Source organism: Phoxinus phoxinus (assembly GCF_949152265.1).
Source record: "Phoxinus phoxinus genome assembly, chromosome: 10".
Taxonomy (NCBI): Eukaryota; Metazoa; Chordata; class Actinopteri; order Cypriniformes; family Leuciscidae; genus Phoxinus; species Phoxinus phoxinus.
This window is the reverse complement of record NC_136885.1, coordinates 27,501,354-27,516,299: the sequence shown is the minus strand read 5'-3', so window position 1 is coordinate 27,516,299 and position 14,946 is coordinate 27,501,354. Positions and strand designations below refer to the sequence as shown.

Here is a 14,946-nt window from a genome sequence, read left to right as displayed (position 1 = left end):
TCTGACCCGCACCTGCAACCAAAGAACATTCAACCAAACCCCTATTCATACCTCTGTCGTACTTCTGATCTGTTTATCTACTTGCTCATCAGTAAACAGTGTAGACTCTGAGCTCCCCACCTGACTCAGTCAGTAATCCTGTAACGCATACACTCCGCTGATGAGAAGTCACTGCTGTTGTCATTGTGTGAACATTGAAAGACAGAGCAGAAGTGGTGATCATCATCACTAAACGGGTATCAAAGTCACCAGATGAACCTATGAGATGGAAAATGACCCAGGCCCATTGCTCATTAGTGAGCCACTGAGAGAACGTGTCATTAATCACATGTCACCAGAGAAGAAAGAACAGAACAAATTGTTAAAGCTACACTGTGTGATATTTTCCCCCATCTAGCGGTGAAATGGTATTTGACTACCCAGTGAATATTAATTTATGTTCCTTTCAATTCCGAGTGCGTTTTAACTCCTACGGTGGCCGTATTATTCCAAGATTAACATGGCTTCCAGTTCGAGTTCGTCCATGAGTGTTACTGAGTGTAAAAACGCGAAAGGCGAAGCTTGATTTTCCAGGCATGTCCCTCTTTGGCGAATGTATTTTCAAGATGGAGCGCGAAACATGGCTGCCGCCATTCGATCATCTCACCCGTATGTATCATAAAATGCAGATTCTAGCTTACGAGAATACATTATTAGTTGGTGGAAGTAATTACACATGAATGAGCACAGATACTTTTGATAGAACAAAGTGTGTTTTGCTAAGAATCAACTTAAAAAGTTACACAGTGTAGCTTTAAATTGTGTTAAAACATGCTTTGTGTCAGTTCCCAAATCTACTGATCTACACAGCCTTGTGTGTGCGTGCGTGCGTGCGTGCGTGTGTTTTGAGTAAATTTCACGTTTTTGTTATTTAAAACTGTACATTATTTAAAAATAAAAACAATAATTGCGTTTTAATTTATATTAATAGACATTCCACCACATATAATCTCATCTGGACGGTTGCCCGTTTTTGAGAAATCAATTAGACTAACGTAGTGTGCTGCAGCACTCCAATATTTTTTGGGAAGATGCATCTTATTGGTTGGATTGGAAACAATGGTCCAATCACTGCCTACCTTTTTCTAGACATCATATATTTGGAATGTTGTTGGATGAAAAAAATACAGATTTTTTTTATTAATGTAATGGTGCTCATGGGTAGATGTTTGATCTATGTCTGAGGACAGAACCTATTTCTCTGTTTTTACTAAATATTTAGCCTAGTTTGCAGCTACTTTCCATCTTTGAAATAAAGATCAAATAGGCCATGCTGGAAAAATGTAAACAAAAATTAAGAGGAAGACCCCTCTTTGTTTATTTGTAACCCCACCCACATTTTAATGGTGTCCCTTGCTTTATTATTTATTATCACTTATTATCACTATGAAAGCCATTATAAATGTATATTTTGTTTATCATGTTGAATAAGTAATAAGGCTGGTTCACTATCTATCCACTGCTATTCTAAGTTAATAATTAAGTGAATAATTAATTATTCATAACAATTATTTATTATTATATTTGACTTTGTCAGTCACACTCTCATTGGCTTATTGATAAGCAACTGAGTGTTTAATGAATTAAAGCACGAAATAGGCTACTTATGAAATGTATGGTTTTCAAAAAACTTGTACAAATTACTGTATATTCAAAAAAACAGTATTAATATTACTAATTTTAATATAATAATGTCCATCCATCCATTCTCCAATTCGGTTATCCTCTGTAGGGCATGGAGCCTATAATAATATAATACTGATTTGTACTAAATGCGTATTATTAGTAAATTAAAAGGGTTAATTTCATTTTTGATCTCTAGATACTGGTGAAGCCATTGGCCATAAGCAACCCAAATCAGATACTTCAGACCATCAACTGCTAGTTCTATGCACTGCAAAAGGTTTAATTAAGAGCCAAATACATCACCATCTGTCTGTAATGACAGATACATCCATCAAAGTATGCCAGAAGAACATTATTCCAGTTTAAATTCAATGGAAATGTTTGGTTGTTTGAATGAGTATCGGTTTGCAGTGGACCATTTTGGGCACTGCAGCGCAAGAGAGGAAAGATTATGTGAAGCGGCAAGGGTGCAAACCTAAGTTGTGTTTCCTGCCCCTGGAGTGAGGTTAATCAATGAGATGTGTAAGCACAGCTGTTCAAATATTTATTCTAAGCAGGATACTGACAGCAGAAATGCACACACACATACACACAGAACAGTGGATTAGACCTGCGAGCTTCAGCCATCAGAGGGACAGATAGAGACGGGCAGAGAGAGCGAAAGAAAAAAAAGGTGCGAGATGATGGATGGCTCATTTATTTTTGCTCAAACACTTTTAGGAGTCTTTCAGAAATCAGATTTTATCCATTTAATTTCTACATCAATGAGAAAAGACGTTTAAAGAAACTTTTTTTTTTTTGTTAAAGAGATCAGATAAGGTTTTTTTTTTTTTTTTTACCAAACATAAATTTTAAATATAATTTATTCATTTATTTTTTAAATCAACTCTTTCTTTTTACTTGCATGCTCTTTTGTTGCCGGTGTGGACGCCAATGACGAGTAGCATCCTCTGGGTGTCAGCACCTCCCATGTTTCGCTATCCATCACTGATCCACAGTCTGTGTTTTAGCATGTAAGCAGCCAGAAAACAATGCATGAAGTCAAATGTGGGGTGTAATTTAGATGTACTGACTTAGCTTGTAGCAGATATGCAAGGGTCTGTGGCGGGTGAGATTATGGTTAGATCTTGTATTGATGATTTCGGATCACTCTCACTTGAGTTGTTATTAGACCTTCTGCCGGCCATTGAGGGAAAGTGAAGGTCACTTTGGGGTTTTCGTAAACAGCCTCCCAACAAGATGATATTACTAATGGGCAGAATGATGTATATCCACACACTCATCCTTTGAAAAACAGGTGCGTGCTGCAGCTGCAATTTGAAAAACAGGGGAAAAGACAGAATGATAGAGGAAGGGCTGATGAATAGAAAGAAACATCCGAGCAGAGGACGAATATGAGAGTTTAAAGATGATATAGCATTCACTGCAAAGAGTCTGGATGTAAGGGAGCTACCACCGAACAAGAGAAGCACACTAAATTATTGAAAGCATAATAAAATGTCCTTGGGGACAGAGAAAGAAAACACTACATTATTATGCCCCCCTTTTTCTCCTTCAGTCAGTGATTATTGAGCCAAAAAAGGTCGTAGTCTCCCATCGTTTTTCACAGAGAGAGAAAATCTTATCTCTAAATAGTTTTTTTTTTTCCCTATCTGGACTTTTTTACTTATTTGCTTTTCTAAAGATTGTTTGCCTTACGAATATTCTTACTATACTAATTCCAGCCATTTTCAGTGTTCTTTGAATTTTTATTAAAAAAAAATAAAAAAAAGATTGAAGTCAATCCGCACAGAAGCTGAGAAGATTATTTAGGACTGATTTTCACCACTTTACAGTCCCCCCTGGAGAAGGGATTGGTTAAGCACGCTGTTTATGCCACGTGCGATTGGTTGATGAAGCCATCTGACTTGAAGCGTGATTGGTGGATGGGATTAATCAGGACAGCGGGCTGAGAGCCGTCCCGGTTAATTTTGCATGCGATTGTCACTTGCTGTGCAAGGAGGACATTTGATGCTAAATTCGAGGCCGTGGCACTGAAGATTAGAATCCGTTATGTTTTATCAGGTGAATGTGTCTCGCACAACATGCGGCAAAGCCAATCTCAGCACCCCAAGTAAACAATTTGCCATTAATCGCTCATCCTGCTCAAACAAATAGATATTGATTCTGCTTTTCAGCACATGCTTGCCGGCAGATTTGTATCAGCGCTGCAGAAAAGGCATACATTATTTTTATATCTGGCCTTTATGTAGCATAATGTATTAACTTGGGCTGTGCATGAGGGTTGTTTCCTTTTATATACTGTCTATGGTTGTTTCACGTGTAACAGTAGGAAGGGGTCGGTTGATATTTGGGGTCAGTGATGTGACTGTTTTTTTCTTAAGGTATTAAAGGTATTAAAATATATGTTAAAATGCTATTCCCGGAGGGGATGTTTGATTTTAGTGACCCTACAAGTTTAAATAAACCATCAAAATATTAGGAAAATCATTTATATATAAATATGAGGGAAGAACAAGACACCTAGGTATTGATCTTACAAAATAATTTGGCAAAAAAAAAAAAGGTAAAGTAGCCTACATAGGTTTTATTTTACAATGCAAAAAAATACCGGTAAATAGAAAAACCAAAAAATTTGACTACAAGCACAATTTGACTACAAGCACAACTATGCTTACAAAATCTTGAACACATTTTTAATAATATTTGAATAAAGGGTGAAGATGCCATTTTTTCCTAGCCCTTTTGGCCACTACTGTACGCAACTTTAATTTCAATACTTGGTAACACTTTACTTGAAGGGGTGTGCATAAGACTGACGACACCTTCATAATCATGACATGACACATGTCGTGGTTTTATGCATGTTTATGACAACTGTCATTAAGTGTAATTTGCTCAATTATGACATGTTTAATGCAAATACGACATTGTTTGAGATGTCTTTGTTATGACAACTTGACTTAAACCAAAAATGTGGGTTCTATGTTGTCTGTGTTTTTGTTTTTCTAGTAAAAATGGCTCATTAAAAGGCTATAAATCTTATTAAAATATAAATTCAATAAACATTCTACAGTATAAATATAAATTCTATCAAGGCTATAAATTCTTTAAAATTATTTTGTATTATTTATTATTATGAGTTTTTAAAAAAATGCTCAATGTTTTTCAAAAACTTGGCACTACGTTTAAATACATTTTTTGCATTTGAGTTTTTTTAAACTATTATTTTTCTTTTTTTTAACTAGGTTTTGTTTTTCTTTCTTAACTACATTTCTTACTTTATTATCTTCGACATATACCATTGACCCCATTAACTGATCTTTACATTGTTTGTATATGGAATAGATGCCAAAATCTTCTGATGAACATTTTAAATATGGGCTGTATCTGATTATTTTTCACTTTCATTTCAGTCCCCATTTTCCTGGTAGCGCTGCACTGAGAGTAGAATTACATACCCTCCCCCGTACAATTGATTTGTGAGTAATTAAAAATGTCTGCAGTTGGACATGGTCCAGCTTCATGTTCTATTCATGCAGATTAATACATATTTGTCGGGGCCTCCGGGATCAGACAGGCAGCAATGTCTGCTATTAAACATTCATGAGGGAGCAGAACACAGGGACTCATATCCTACTGGTATTTATGGGTCCATTTCTACATCTTAGTGCCATCATAATGGATTACGAAATCAGAACATTATTGCTTAGCAGGGATGGAAATTTAATTTGTGTCATGGAAATTTATTAAGAAATGGCTTTTTCTTGGAAATTACACTCACACGGATTGTTCGTGTCTGTGTGTGGGTTTAATACAGGTGGCTGGAGTGTTTGGGGCAACTGGGCGGAGTGCAGCAGTGAATGTGGGGGCGGAGTCCAGACGCGCACACGCACCTGTCAATCACCTCCTGAGGAGGCGTACTTGTGCGAAGGTGTTCTTGAAGAAGGTCGTCCCTGCAACTCTCAGTCGTGCATTGGTAAGTTCTACGCTCATACACAAATGCATGTGACCGTTCGCACATCCACTTCTTCTCTTGCTTTCTCTCTCTATGACTATCTGACACCTCATTTTTTTACATTCCTCACATTTCACTGTAAAAAAAAAAGATTGTTCTGCTTCCTGTGTGATGTAATGATAGAGCAATAAGTATGATACAATGATAGAATGAGCGTTTTTGTGTGCTTTTCATTGGACCCATAGGCTACAGGCAGTATTCCTCTAAAGGCAAGGGTTTAAGTCCAGTGAAATACAAAGGAATGCAAGAGGCCATGCTTGGTAAGGGCGTCACTGACCAAGTCAGTATGAATGTGACTGTAGTGAGTAGATTTTCACTCAGTTTGGATGGAGGCCATGAGTAAATAACCCACTCCATGGTCAAGGCCATCGGCTGCAGATGTCTTTACCTCGATTGTCTGTGTCTCTGTTCCGCATAGTCTGCTTATTTTTCATCTGCCATCCACTGCTCGCTCCATCTTGCCCTCTTTCAGCACACTTTTCGATGTTCAAACAAAAGCTCACGTTTCGAGGTCATGCAAACTCCGAAGTGTCCAAATTCTCACACAGTCTCATGTTCGCATAGAGAGTATCAAACCAAACACAGGTCCACTTCTCAGATATGTAACCTTAAACTTCACACAAAATCCCAAGCATGGCTGATGCTGGTCTAGATGTTCAGTTCGCACAGCACTGCCCGATCAGAAGTCGACTGTAGTTGCTAACCCCACCCCATCCTGCAGGCAAAGGCAGACTTGGCACTCGTAGCCAATCCCTGCGCTCGGTGGACAGCCGTAAACGAGAGGACTCTGATAAGACCCGCAGTGGACAGCAGTCTCCCCAAACAGGTAAGAAGACAGGTGGCATCAGCCTCCACTTCAGCTTGGGGTCACACGCATACACACACTTGCAACCGTTTCACTCACTAGTTCACATACAGGGGAGTAGACTGGATGCGTATGTGGCTATGGCCTTGTTTTTTTTATGCTCCTGTCCTTGTGATTTAAGTTTTGTTTGTCTTTATCATGTGTATTATGGCATGGTTCATGGCAGAACATCGTGATATCCATGAATCATGGACACCATTGCTTACAAGGAAGTTAAATGAGTTGAAAGGGTCGTAACCCCGTATTATAAAAAAAAACAAGAACAAGGGGGTGGTGATGCTTGATTTGCATGCTTTAATATAAAATAAATACTGGGCTACTAATAATTATATAATCCCTTGTATTTTGTCTTTTCTTTGTGAGTACTGCATGAATTTGTCATATTTATCATATAAAAATGTATCAAATTATTATATTTACAGTTACCACCAATATGAGTAACAGTTCAAAATGAATGTAATTTTACTCTATGATTGCTTCTAAAAACTTAGCTTTTCTCTTAACTAATCAGAAATTGTGTTTTAATAAATTGTGCATGGTTTTATCATTTTTTTTAATTTACTTTTGGAAGGAGATGGTAACAACTACTGTAAATGCATATAGTTTAGTATGCCTATGCAGGGTATTAGTATGGAAACTAAAAAGATTAATGCCTCTAATGTTATCAGAATTAGATTAAATCCTTTCCTCCTTATCAGTTTTTGTTTTGACATCCAATATCATTCTATTGGACATTCTTGATTCTCCATTTGCACTGGATGGTAATTATAGCCTCTTCCTGTTGGATCGCCATGACAGCCCATTATCTATTGGAATGTCAGGACAGCCAAGTGTTTCCAATTGGACATTTAATATCTTCCCATTTCTTTGGGATTACACATGATTCCTTGGCTTTCCCAGTTGCTCAGATATTAAAGTCTGATCAATTGGACAGCCTTGTGAAATCCTTGTATAGATGGCTGACCTACATATCCTATAACTAAAAGCATGAACTTCTACTACGGGTAAATGCTGAGGATATGGATTCAGCAATGAAATGATGTAAGCCTCCCCTGTTAGATGAGGTGGCTAATCCCGCATGTTAATTAGTTTTGGCCCTTTTCCTACCCTTTCCTCCGCACCTTACCCCATCCCATCCCCGCCCCCACTTCCCCCCGTCCCTCTCAGTGGATCCTCCGTCGGGTGAGGAGTGGTCTGCGTGGAGCGTGTGTTCGGCCACGTGCGGTGAGGGCTGGCAGAGCCGCACACGCTTCTGCGTCTCCGTGTCGTACAGCACGCAGTGCAGCGGGCCGCTGCGCGAACAGAGACCCTGCAATAACACTGCTGTGTGTCCAGGTAAGCACAGCCCACCTCAGGCCTCTCCTCACCCCCACCATCGTCCTTATCCACCTCCCATCTCCCATCTCCCTCCACTCAGGTCCATTAGCTTTGCCACTCACCTTCCAGTCGCTGCCCATCTGAGGCTAACTCTTCCTGGGCTTCCATGTACGGCTACTCCCCTCTAAACCCTGGATCCTGGAGAGCCGTGGTAAGATGGTAATGGGTTTAAGTGCAGCATTGTCAGCTAAATCCCTGTAGTTCCCACTGCATGTAGGATGGTCTCTCTCAGTCTCTTTTCATTCCACCATTTCAGCATCTCAGGGGGACATATGAACATGTTATTCAGTTAAAAACACGTGTCTAGCCAAGCCCAATGTTGTATTAAGTCCTAATCATTTTATGCAGGAATAAAATGAATGATTTGCTCTTTAACATTCAGAACTTGCAACTGAAAATTATAGTAGTCTTTAAACACTAAAGGCCCATTCACACCAAGAACGATAACTATAAAGATAACTATATTAGCGTCCACACCAGCGGACGATATCGTTCTGTTTATTCGAAGCACGTGCTTGTGTGCCACTTTAAAGGCTTAAGCTCGTTACAGCAGGATGGATTATGATTGGCTGTCTGTACATTTTCTTATCGTTCATCAGCTGGATAAAACCGTTCTGGAAGTGATTCCATCGATATTGTTTCTCTGTGCCGTTATCGTTATAGCTGTGGTGTGAACTTTGCTATTCTTTAATATTAAGAACGATTTATAGAACTAAATCTTTATTGTTATCTTTATAGTTATCGTCCGTGGTGTGAATGGGCCTTAAGAGTTCCATGTATATTTGTGTTTTACATCCCCTGTAATTCTCTGTTCACACTGACAGCTGTTTTGTGCTGTATTGTTGGTTGTTAGTAGCAAAGTCCCTTTGGAACAAAAGTAAGTTCACTCGATGGCCGTATTTGAAAAGCCTTCGCCCATGCAAGAAACTGTTTTTCAAACTCACATTTAAATAACATATTTTAAATCAGCAAAAAAAAATTCACATGAACTGTCTCGTAAATGGTATTTCTAATCCTCATATGATGTTTAATTGCATATATTTCTGATTGGTCTAGCTCTAGCCAATGAGCATGTGCATTCCTAAGCACAAGTCTCTGTTTCTGTTTCTGTGGAAACTGGAGTGTCTAACAGTTGCTACAATGACATGATGACCTTACCACCTGCTAAATGGCGCTTTTTTTTTTTTAAAGTTTGGAGTACTAGAGCCACCATATTGCTTGTTGCACTTTCTCCAGTACATAGCAATACAAGTGATTTTTTTTATTTTCTAGTAGGCATTCCTTTCGTAACATTATTGGTTGGCTACGTAAATGGCTATAGCTTCTGATTATCTGATCACAAATGTGATGTATTGCTGGTAAAAAAATAATATGTTCTTCTGTTTGGATAGGGAATCAGATTCCTTGCTGCTACAATGGGAGTGGAAAATGTTAGTAAAATTGCAGCAATACATCATATCATGAACAAGATTTACAACGATCAATGCATACTGCTCAATGTGCTCCAATGTCTTCACTCCTATCGGTAGTCGCCCCATTACTTCGCCTCTCATTATACGTTTCTCAACTTTATCTCATCCCAAACGGTCACTCATGACATCGGGAAATCTGCAACTCCCATTGAAAATAAATGAATTCAAATGAATGCAGATCGTTGTCAGTGTGAACCCCTCTTTATTTTTCGTCTAGTGCATGTGTGTGTGTGTTGTCGAGGTGCGTTTTTCTCTCTATAAATCATACCCTAGCCGCTCTGATTGCAGTGCACGGGGCATGGGACGAGTGGTCTCCATGGAGCTTGTGTTCTTCAACGTGCGGCCGCGGCTACAGGGACCGCACTCGCTCCTGCAAGCCACCGCAGTTCGGAGGAAACCCCTGTGAGGGTCCGGAGAAACAGACCAAATTCTGCAACATTGCTGTATGCCCAGGTGATCTTTGGGTCTTTAAATACATACTGCCTCATACAGATTTAATGACTTACATCAAGAAGCACAATTAAAGCCTAATGTGAGGCACTGTTGGAGAAGGAGATTGAAAGGAACCATTGTGAAGTTCATAGCAAATTATGGTGATTAAGTAATGCTTTAAATCACTACGGATTGAACGAGAGAACGTGATTTAAATCACTCTTCCTTTTCCCTGCAATATATCTTTCAATAATGTCCCTTTATCACATTCCACTCTCAATCCCTCACTTTTGTCTACCTAATGTTGCTTTGTATCCTCTATATTCAGAATAATTGTCAGTTTCTTCTTCTGAGTTGATGTCTTTTCCTCTGTAGTGGATGGAGTGTGGAATGAATGGTCCAACTGGAGTTCCTGTTCCTCGTCCTGCTCGAATGGAACAATGCAGCGCACTCGGGAATGTAACGGGCCCTCGTACGGGGGCCTAGAGTGTCAGGGCGAGTGGCGTCAGACACGTGACTGCTTCATCAGAGAGTGTCCTGTGGATGGCCAATGGCAACTCTGGAGCACTTGGGCTGGTTGTACCCAAACTTGTGGTGGAGGAAGCCAGCAGAGACAGAGGGTGTGTCATGGGCCCTTTTTTGGAGGGGAGCCATGCCCAGGGGACAGAGAGGAAGTTAAACGTTGCAATGAGAAGAGGTGTCCAGGTGAGACGATCAAGTGGTTGTAGCCAAAATTCATTGGGCAATATACTGGTAGACACAATAAACTGGTAGAAATGTGATAACTGGTATACATTTTGAATCATCGTCTATCATGGTTATGCTCATGTGGCGTTGCAGATTTGTTGCAAGTTTTGTAAAAAATGTGCCACTTTAAATGATTTTAAACTGATGTGAAAGAGGTCTCAGTTCGCTGTTCTAACAGACGGTTTTCTGTGTGCACGCTTGGTTCTGTCAGAACAGCATGCAAAACCGACTTGAGACCTCTTCAGTATCTTATTGTGCTGTTAGTTTTTTTTTGTGATTTATTGCACTCAAACAGTCAAATACACACAAAGTTGAGTCAAAATGACGTCTTAATTGAATGTTAAAAAATGTTGGAAGAAATTCATAAGTGTGTCAATATATTACATTGGTGCATTAGGTCTTAAAGTGACAGAAGCCTTATAAACCTGCTGCTGTGTCCTGTTAAATAACAAAAGAAAAGGAGAAAATCACTCACTGCTCTTGACTGTATACCCTTTGTAGATTTAATAAGAATCACTGTCTGTTCATTTCATACAGTGAAGACAGTGTTTGATTTTACATCTGATATAATTTCTGCAGCATTTCTTACTTTTGACCTACCTGAAAAATTTAAAGCACATTCATTTATATTTTTGCCTATTGTGTTTATTTGTACTATTTATTTGCATATAATACATTTTATTGATCTTATTTCATTACTGATGGTTTATTTGTCTTCAACAAAATTAAGAACATTTGACTTACTCTTTCTGGACTTAAAGTTCCTTTAGAAACAACGATGTTCTATTGCTGTAACTTATCTTTTGCTTTGTTCACATTTGAAAGACCTCATGTTTTTGCTGGATTGATTTGGGTATTTTGTCTTTTCTGACCTGTGGTTTTTATGCAGAGCCGCATGAGATTTGTGACGAGGAAAATTTCTCTAACGTAGTGTGGAAGAAAACACCTTCAGGGGACACGGCAGCTGTCCGCTGCCCTCCGAATGCTGTAGGTAAGACATGACTCATGCAAACACAGATAATGGAATTACTTTCTAAACCATCCCTTAATGTTGTAGACAGGCATTTTTAGGGCCACGGACAGCTCCAGAAGCTTGGAAACAAGCGAAACGTACAATTTTTAACCAATCCTTGTTCAAGATCTGGTAATGACGAACCATTTCTGTGATGCAGGACTAATTCTTCGGCGATGTTCGTTGGACGATGAAGGCATTGCATACTGGGAGAACCCGACTTACATGAAGTGTGTCTCAAATGATTACCGAAGTATCCAAACACTGGTTGGTGATCTCCACACTAAATCCTAGCTAGGTTAACACCAGAAGTGTCTCCAAAGCTAAGCTGGTTTTGTTACTTCTCCAGACCAGAGATCACCTTTCCAAGGCTCAACGAGGCCTTGTGGGCGACGGGGTCTCTGAAGTCATGACCAAGCTGAGGGTGACGTCCAGTGATGGAACAAGCTACAGCGGAGACCTTCTGGCTATCATAGATGTACTGAAAAACATGACAGAGATATTTAGGAGGTCCTACTACAGCCCCAGTAATACAGACATGAGGGTTAGTGGAGCGCTATTTGCTTAGTTCCAAATTAAGGATCATTTTGATCCAGGTTGCCCCTGAATGTTTCTTTCATGTGGTTTTGTCCACAGAATTTTGTGCAGTCAGTGAGTAACTTACTGATGGAGGAAAACAGGGACAGGTGGGAGGAAGCACAACTGGTGAGTCAGCCTTCACTCTCTCTCCTCTCTCTCTCCATGTCTCTGTCATTCATTCATTCATTCGTTCATTCGTTCACTCATTCATTCATTCATTCGTTCACTCATTCATTCAGTTATTCATTTTTTCACTAACTCAATCATTCACTCATTCTGTCTTTCTAATGTTGGTATCGTCTCACTCTCTTTCACTTAGTAATTATGCGAGTTTCAGCTGGTTCTAAAGGTGATTAATTGGCTAATTCTCTTCTCTTCACTGCACATCTTTCTTTCAGCTGTTTGTCTCCTGCTGTTTAGTTAGATCATTAGTTAGTTTACAATTTATGTCTTAACGCAAGCTTCAGTTTACATTCTGAAGCAAGGATATCATTAAGCTTGTAGAGCGGCAAAACTGCATGATTATCATGTTATTTTTTGAAAAATATATAATTACTTTTTTCAAAAAATATTTAAAATGAACTGACAGAATCTCACAGTGAAAGAAGAGCTAACAGACGTTTTAACATTCAGCTCTGTTTTTTTCTTTCTGGCAGCTGGGGCCCAATGTTAAGGAGCTTTTTCGTCTAGTGGAGGACTTTGTGGACGTCATCAGTCTCCGCATGAAGGACTTCCAGGATACTTATGAGGTCACCGACAATCTGGGTCAGTTTCCGCTGACATTTACCTCGGTTTACACCCCTGCAATAATGTCAGAGGATGGTGGTCATGTACTTCATGGGTTGAATATTTGTGCTGGCAGCCTAGAAGTTGCAGATACAAACCCAAGAAAGAACTGAAGATTTGCAAGAGGCAAATTAGAATGTATATACAGTAAAGGCAAAACGTTTAACATCGCTATAGGCTTTTGATGGTACTGAAATGGTACTGTTGAACAATTGGTACTGACCAATTGACATCCCCCAATAATATTACTGACATACACCTTGAACAGTTTCACACTTATCTGAAAGCCGTGATACACAATAACTATGTGTAGATAGACATTTCTGTAGCTTTCGAATCACACTCTAAACCACGCACATCTCTCCTGCACAAGAAAGACTCTGGTTTACTCAGCCCCCAGGTTCGCAAGCACAGAGGGAAGATGAACCGCCATGGTCATACGTCGTGGGCCGCAGCTGGTAGAGTTTAAAAGGGGGTGTGAGGGGCGGTATTAGGTTCTGTTTACCTCTGAATCACTGAGCTGCCTATAAGCTCTGATTCTCCCATAGTGCCAACACCTGTCCTACAGCAATGACCTATCAGTCCCACACATAGCTTTAAGGCACAAAGACATCTATACATAACAGCACACATTCATCAACAGACTGGAAATAGATCTGTATCATGAGGAATAGTTAGCGCACACACCCATTGAGGCTTGGTTCTAGTGTGGGAGGGCAAGTTCAATTCATTTTCGCTCTTATTCACAAAACAATTAATGTCTCTATACTCCACACACATTTTTTTTAATGGTTTTTCAGAGCTAAGGCCTAGCGGATATGTTCTAGAAGATAGAATATTATTTAAAAGTTTGGGGTCAATATGATTTTTTTTATGGTTTCTGGTGCTAAGAGCCAGCATAGGTTCTAGTTTGCCCTGCACTGCAAGACAATCTCATTCAAAATTATGTGTCTGTCAATAAAAATGTGGGAAAAAAATGTCATGTTTAACATGTCACTGTATCAGCCCCGGTATCTTGTAAACACAACTTCTGAGGCTGAGAATTAATTAGTTGGTTACTTGGTTGTTTGGTTATTTGAGAAGTCATGAAACACAAGCTAAGCAAATTTCTGAGTAAATCAGTCGTAAAACCATTTGTATGTAAATTGTTCCAATACATTGAATGTAATAACTTTCAATGTATAATACACAATTGTTCAACCATAAAGTACAAATGGCTTTATGAAACATTTATTTCACAGATTTATACAGAGTTTTTAAATGGGTATTGTAAATTCTTTCTGTGATTGAAATGTGGTCAGTGCGATATGGTACAGATAATATGACTGGCAGAAGAAGGCTGAGATCATAAGAGAATGAAAGAGTTTGAGCCGAGAGAGTTTGTATGGCGGAGATCGTCTGACAGCATGACACTTTCTCTAGTTGAGATGTGATCGCTGTGCAGTGAGTCAGGATATTGGTGTTGCCATGGATCTTACAGTTCCCTCTGGATTCTCCCTCTAGTGTTGAGTATTCACAAGAGGCCTGTTGCGGGAAATGCAGATATCACTTTCCCGATGAAAGGATGGAGGGGGATGGTGGACTGGGCTCGCAACTCTGAGGACAAAGTCAGAGTGGCTAAAAACATCCTGGTCACTGGAAATCCAGGTACGAAACACACAATCTTACACGACTGCACACACATATGCTTGTAAGCACAGTCGTCTGGTACGTACACATGCTACAGATACAATGAGCCGTGGTGGTCATGGAAGCAGGTTTGAATCTGGCCTGCATTTTGTGCCTTATGAAATGCACAAAATAGGGCCTTATGAAATCCATAAAACAATTCCCCCAAATTCTGTGTTTTCCATTATTAATCGCTATAATTTAATTTGTATCATTCTTTTATTGCAATCAAATGAAGATAAAACAATTAATCTACAATAAAAACAAATTTTCATCAAATAAAAGTGCCGCACAACAGAACTTTACTGTATAAATTAAAACTTGA

The 14,946-nt window shown here is 39.3% G+C and overlaps 1 protein-coding gene across 1 annotated transcript in view; it reads left to right on the top strand.

Annotated features, from left to right (window-relative positions):
• adgrb1a (adhesion G protein-coupled receptor B1a) overlaps window positions 1-14,946 on the top strand; it is an 89,422-nt gene that overhangs the window by 32,010 nt on the left and 42,466 nt on the right. The window contains exons 3-14 of the mRNA XM_079625064.1: window positions 5,486-5,644; window positions 5,869-5,943; window positions 6,405-6,509; window positions 7,716-7,883; window positions 9,686-9,850; window positions 10,205-10,534; window positions 11,466-11,567; window positions 11,749-11,855; window positions 11,938-12,132; window positions 12,225-12,293; window positions 12,824-12,932; window positions 14,457-14,600. Coding sequence (XP_079481190.1) covers window positions 5,486-5,644; window positions 5,869-5,943; window positions 6,405-6,509; window positions 7,716-7,883; window positions 9,686-9,850; window positions 10,205-10,534; window positions 11,466-11,567; window positions 11,749-11,855; window positions 11,938-12,132; window positions 12,225-12,293; window positions 12,824-12,932; window positions 14,457-14,600 — 1,728 coding nt within the window. The remainder of the gene's footprint in view (window positions 1-5,485; window positions 5,645-5,868; window positions 5,944-6,404; window positions 6,510-7,715; window positions 7,884-9,685; window positions 9,851-10,204; window positions 10,535-11,465; window positions 11,568-11,748; window positions 11,856-11,937; window positions 12,133-12,224; window positions 12,294-12,823; window positions 12,933-14,456; window positions 14,601-14,946) is intronic.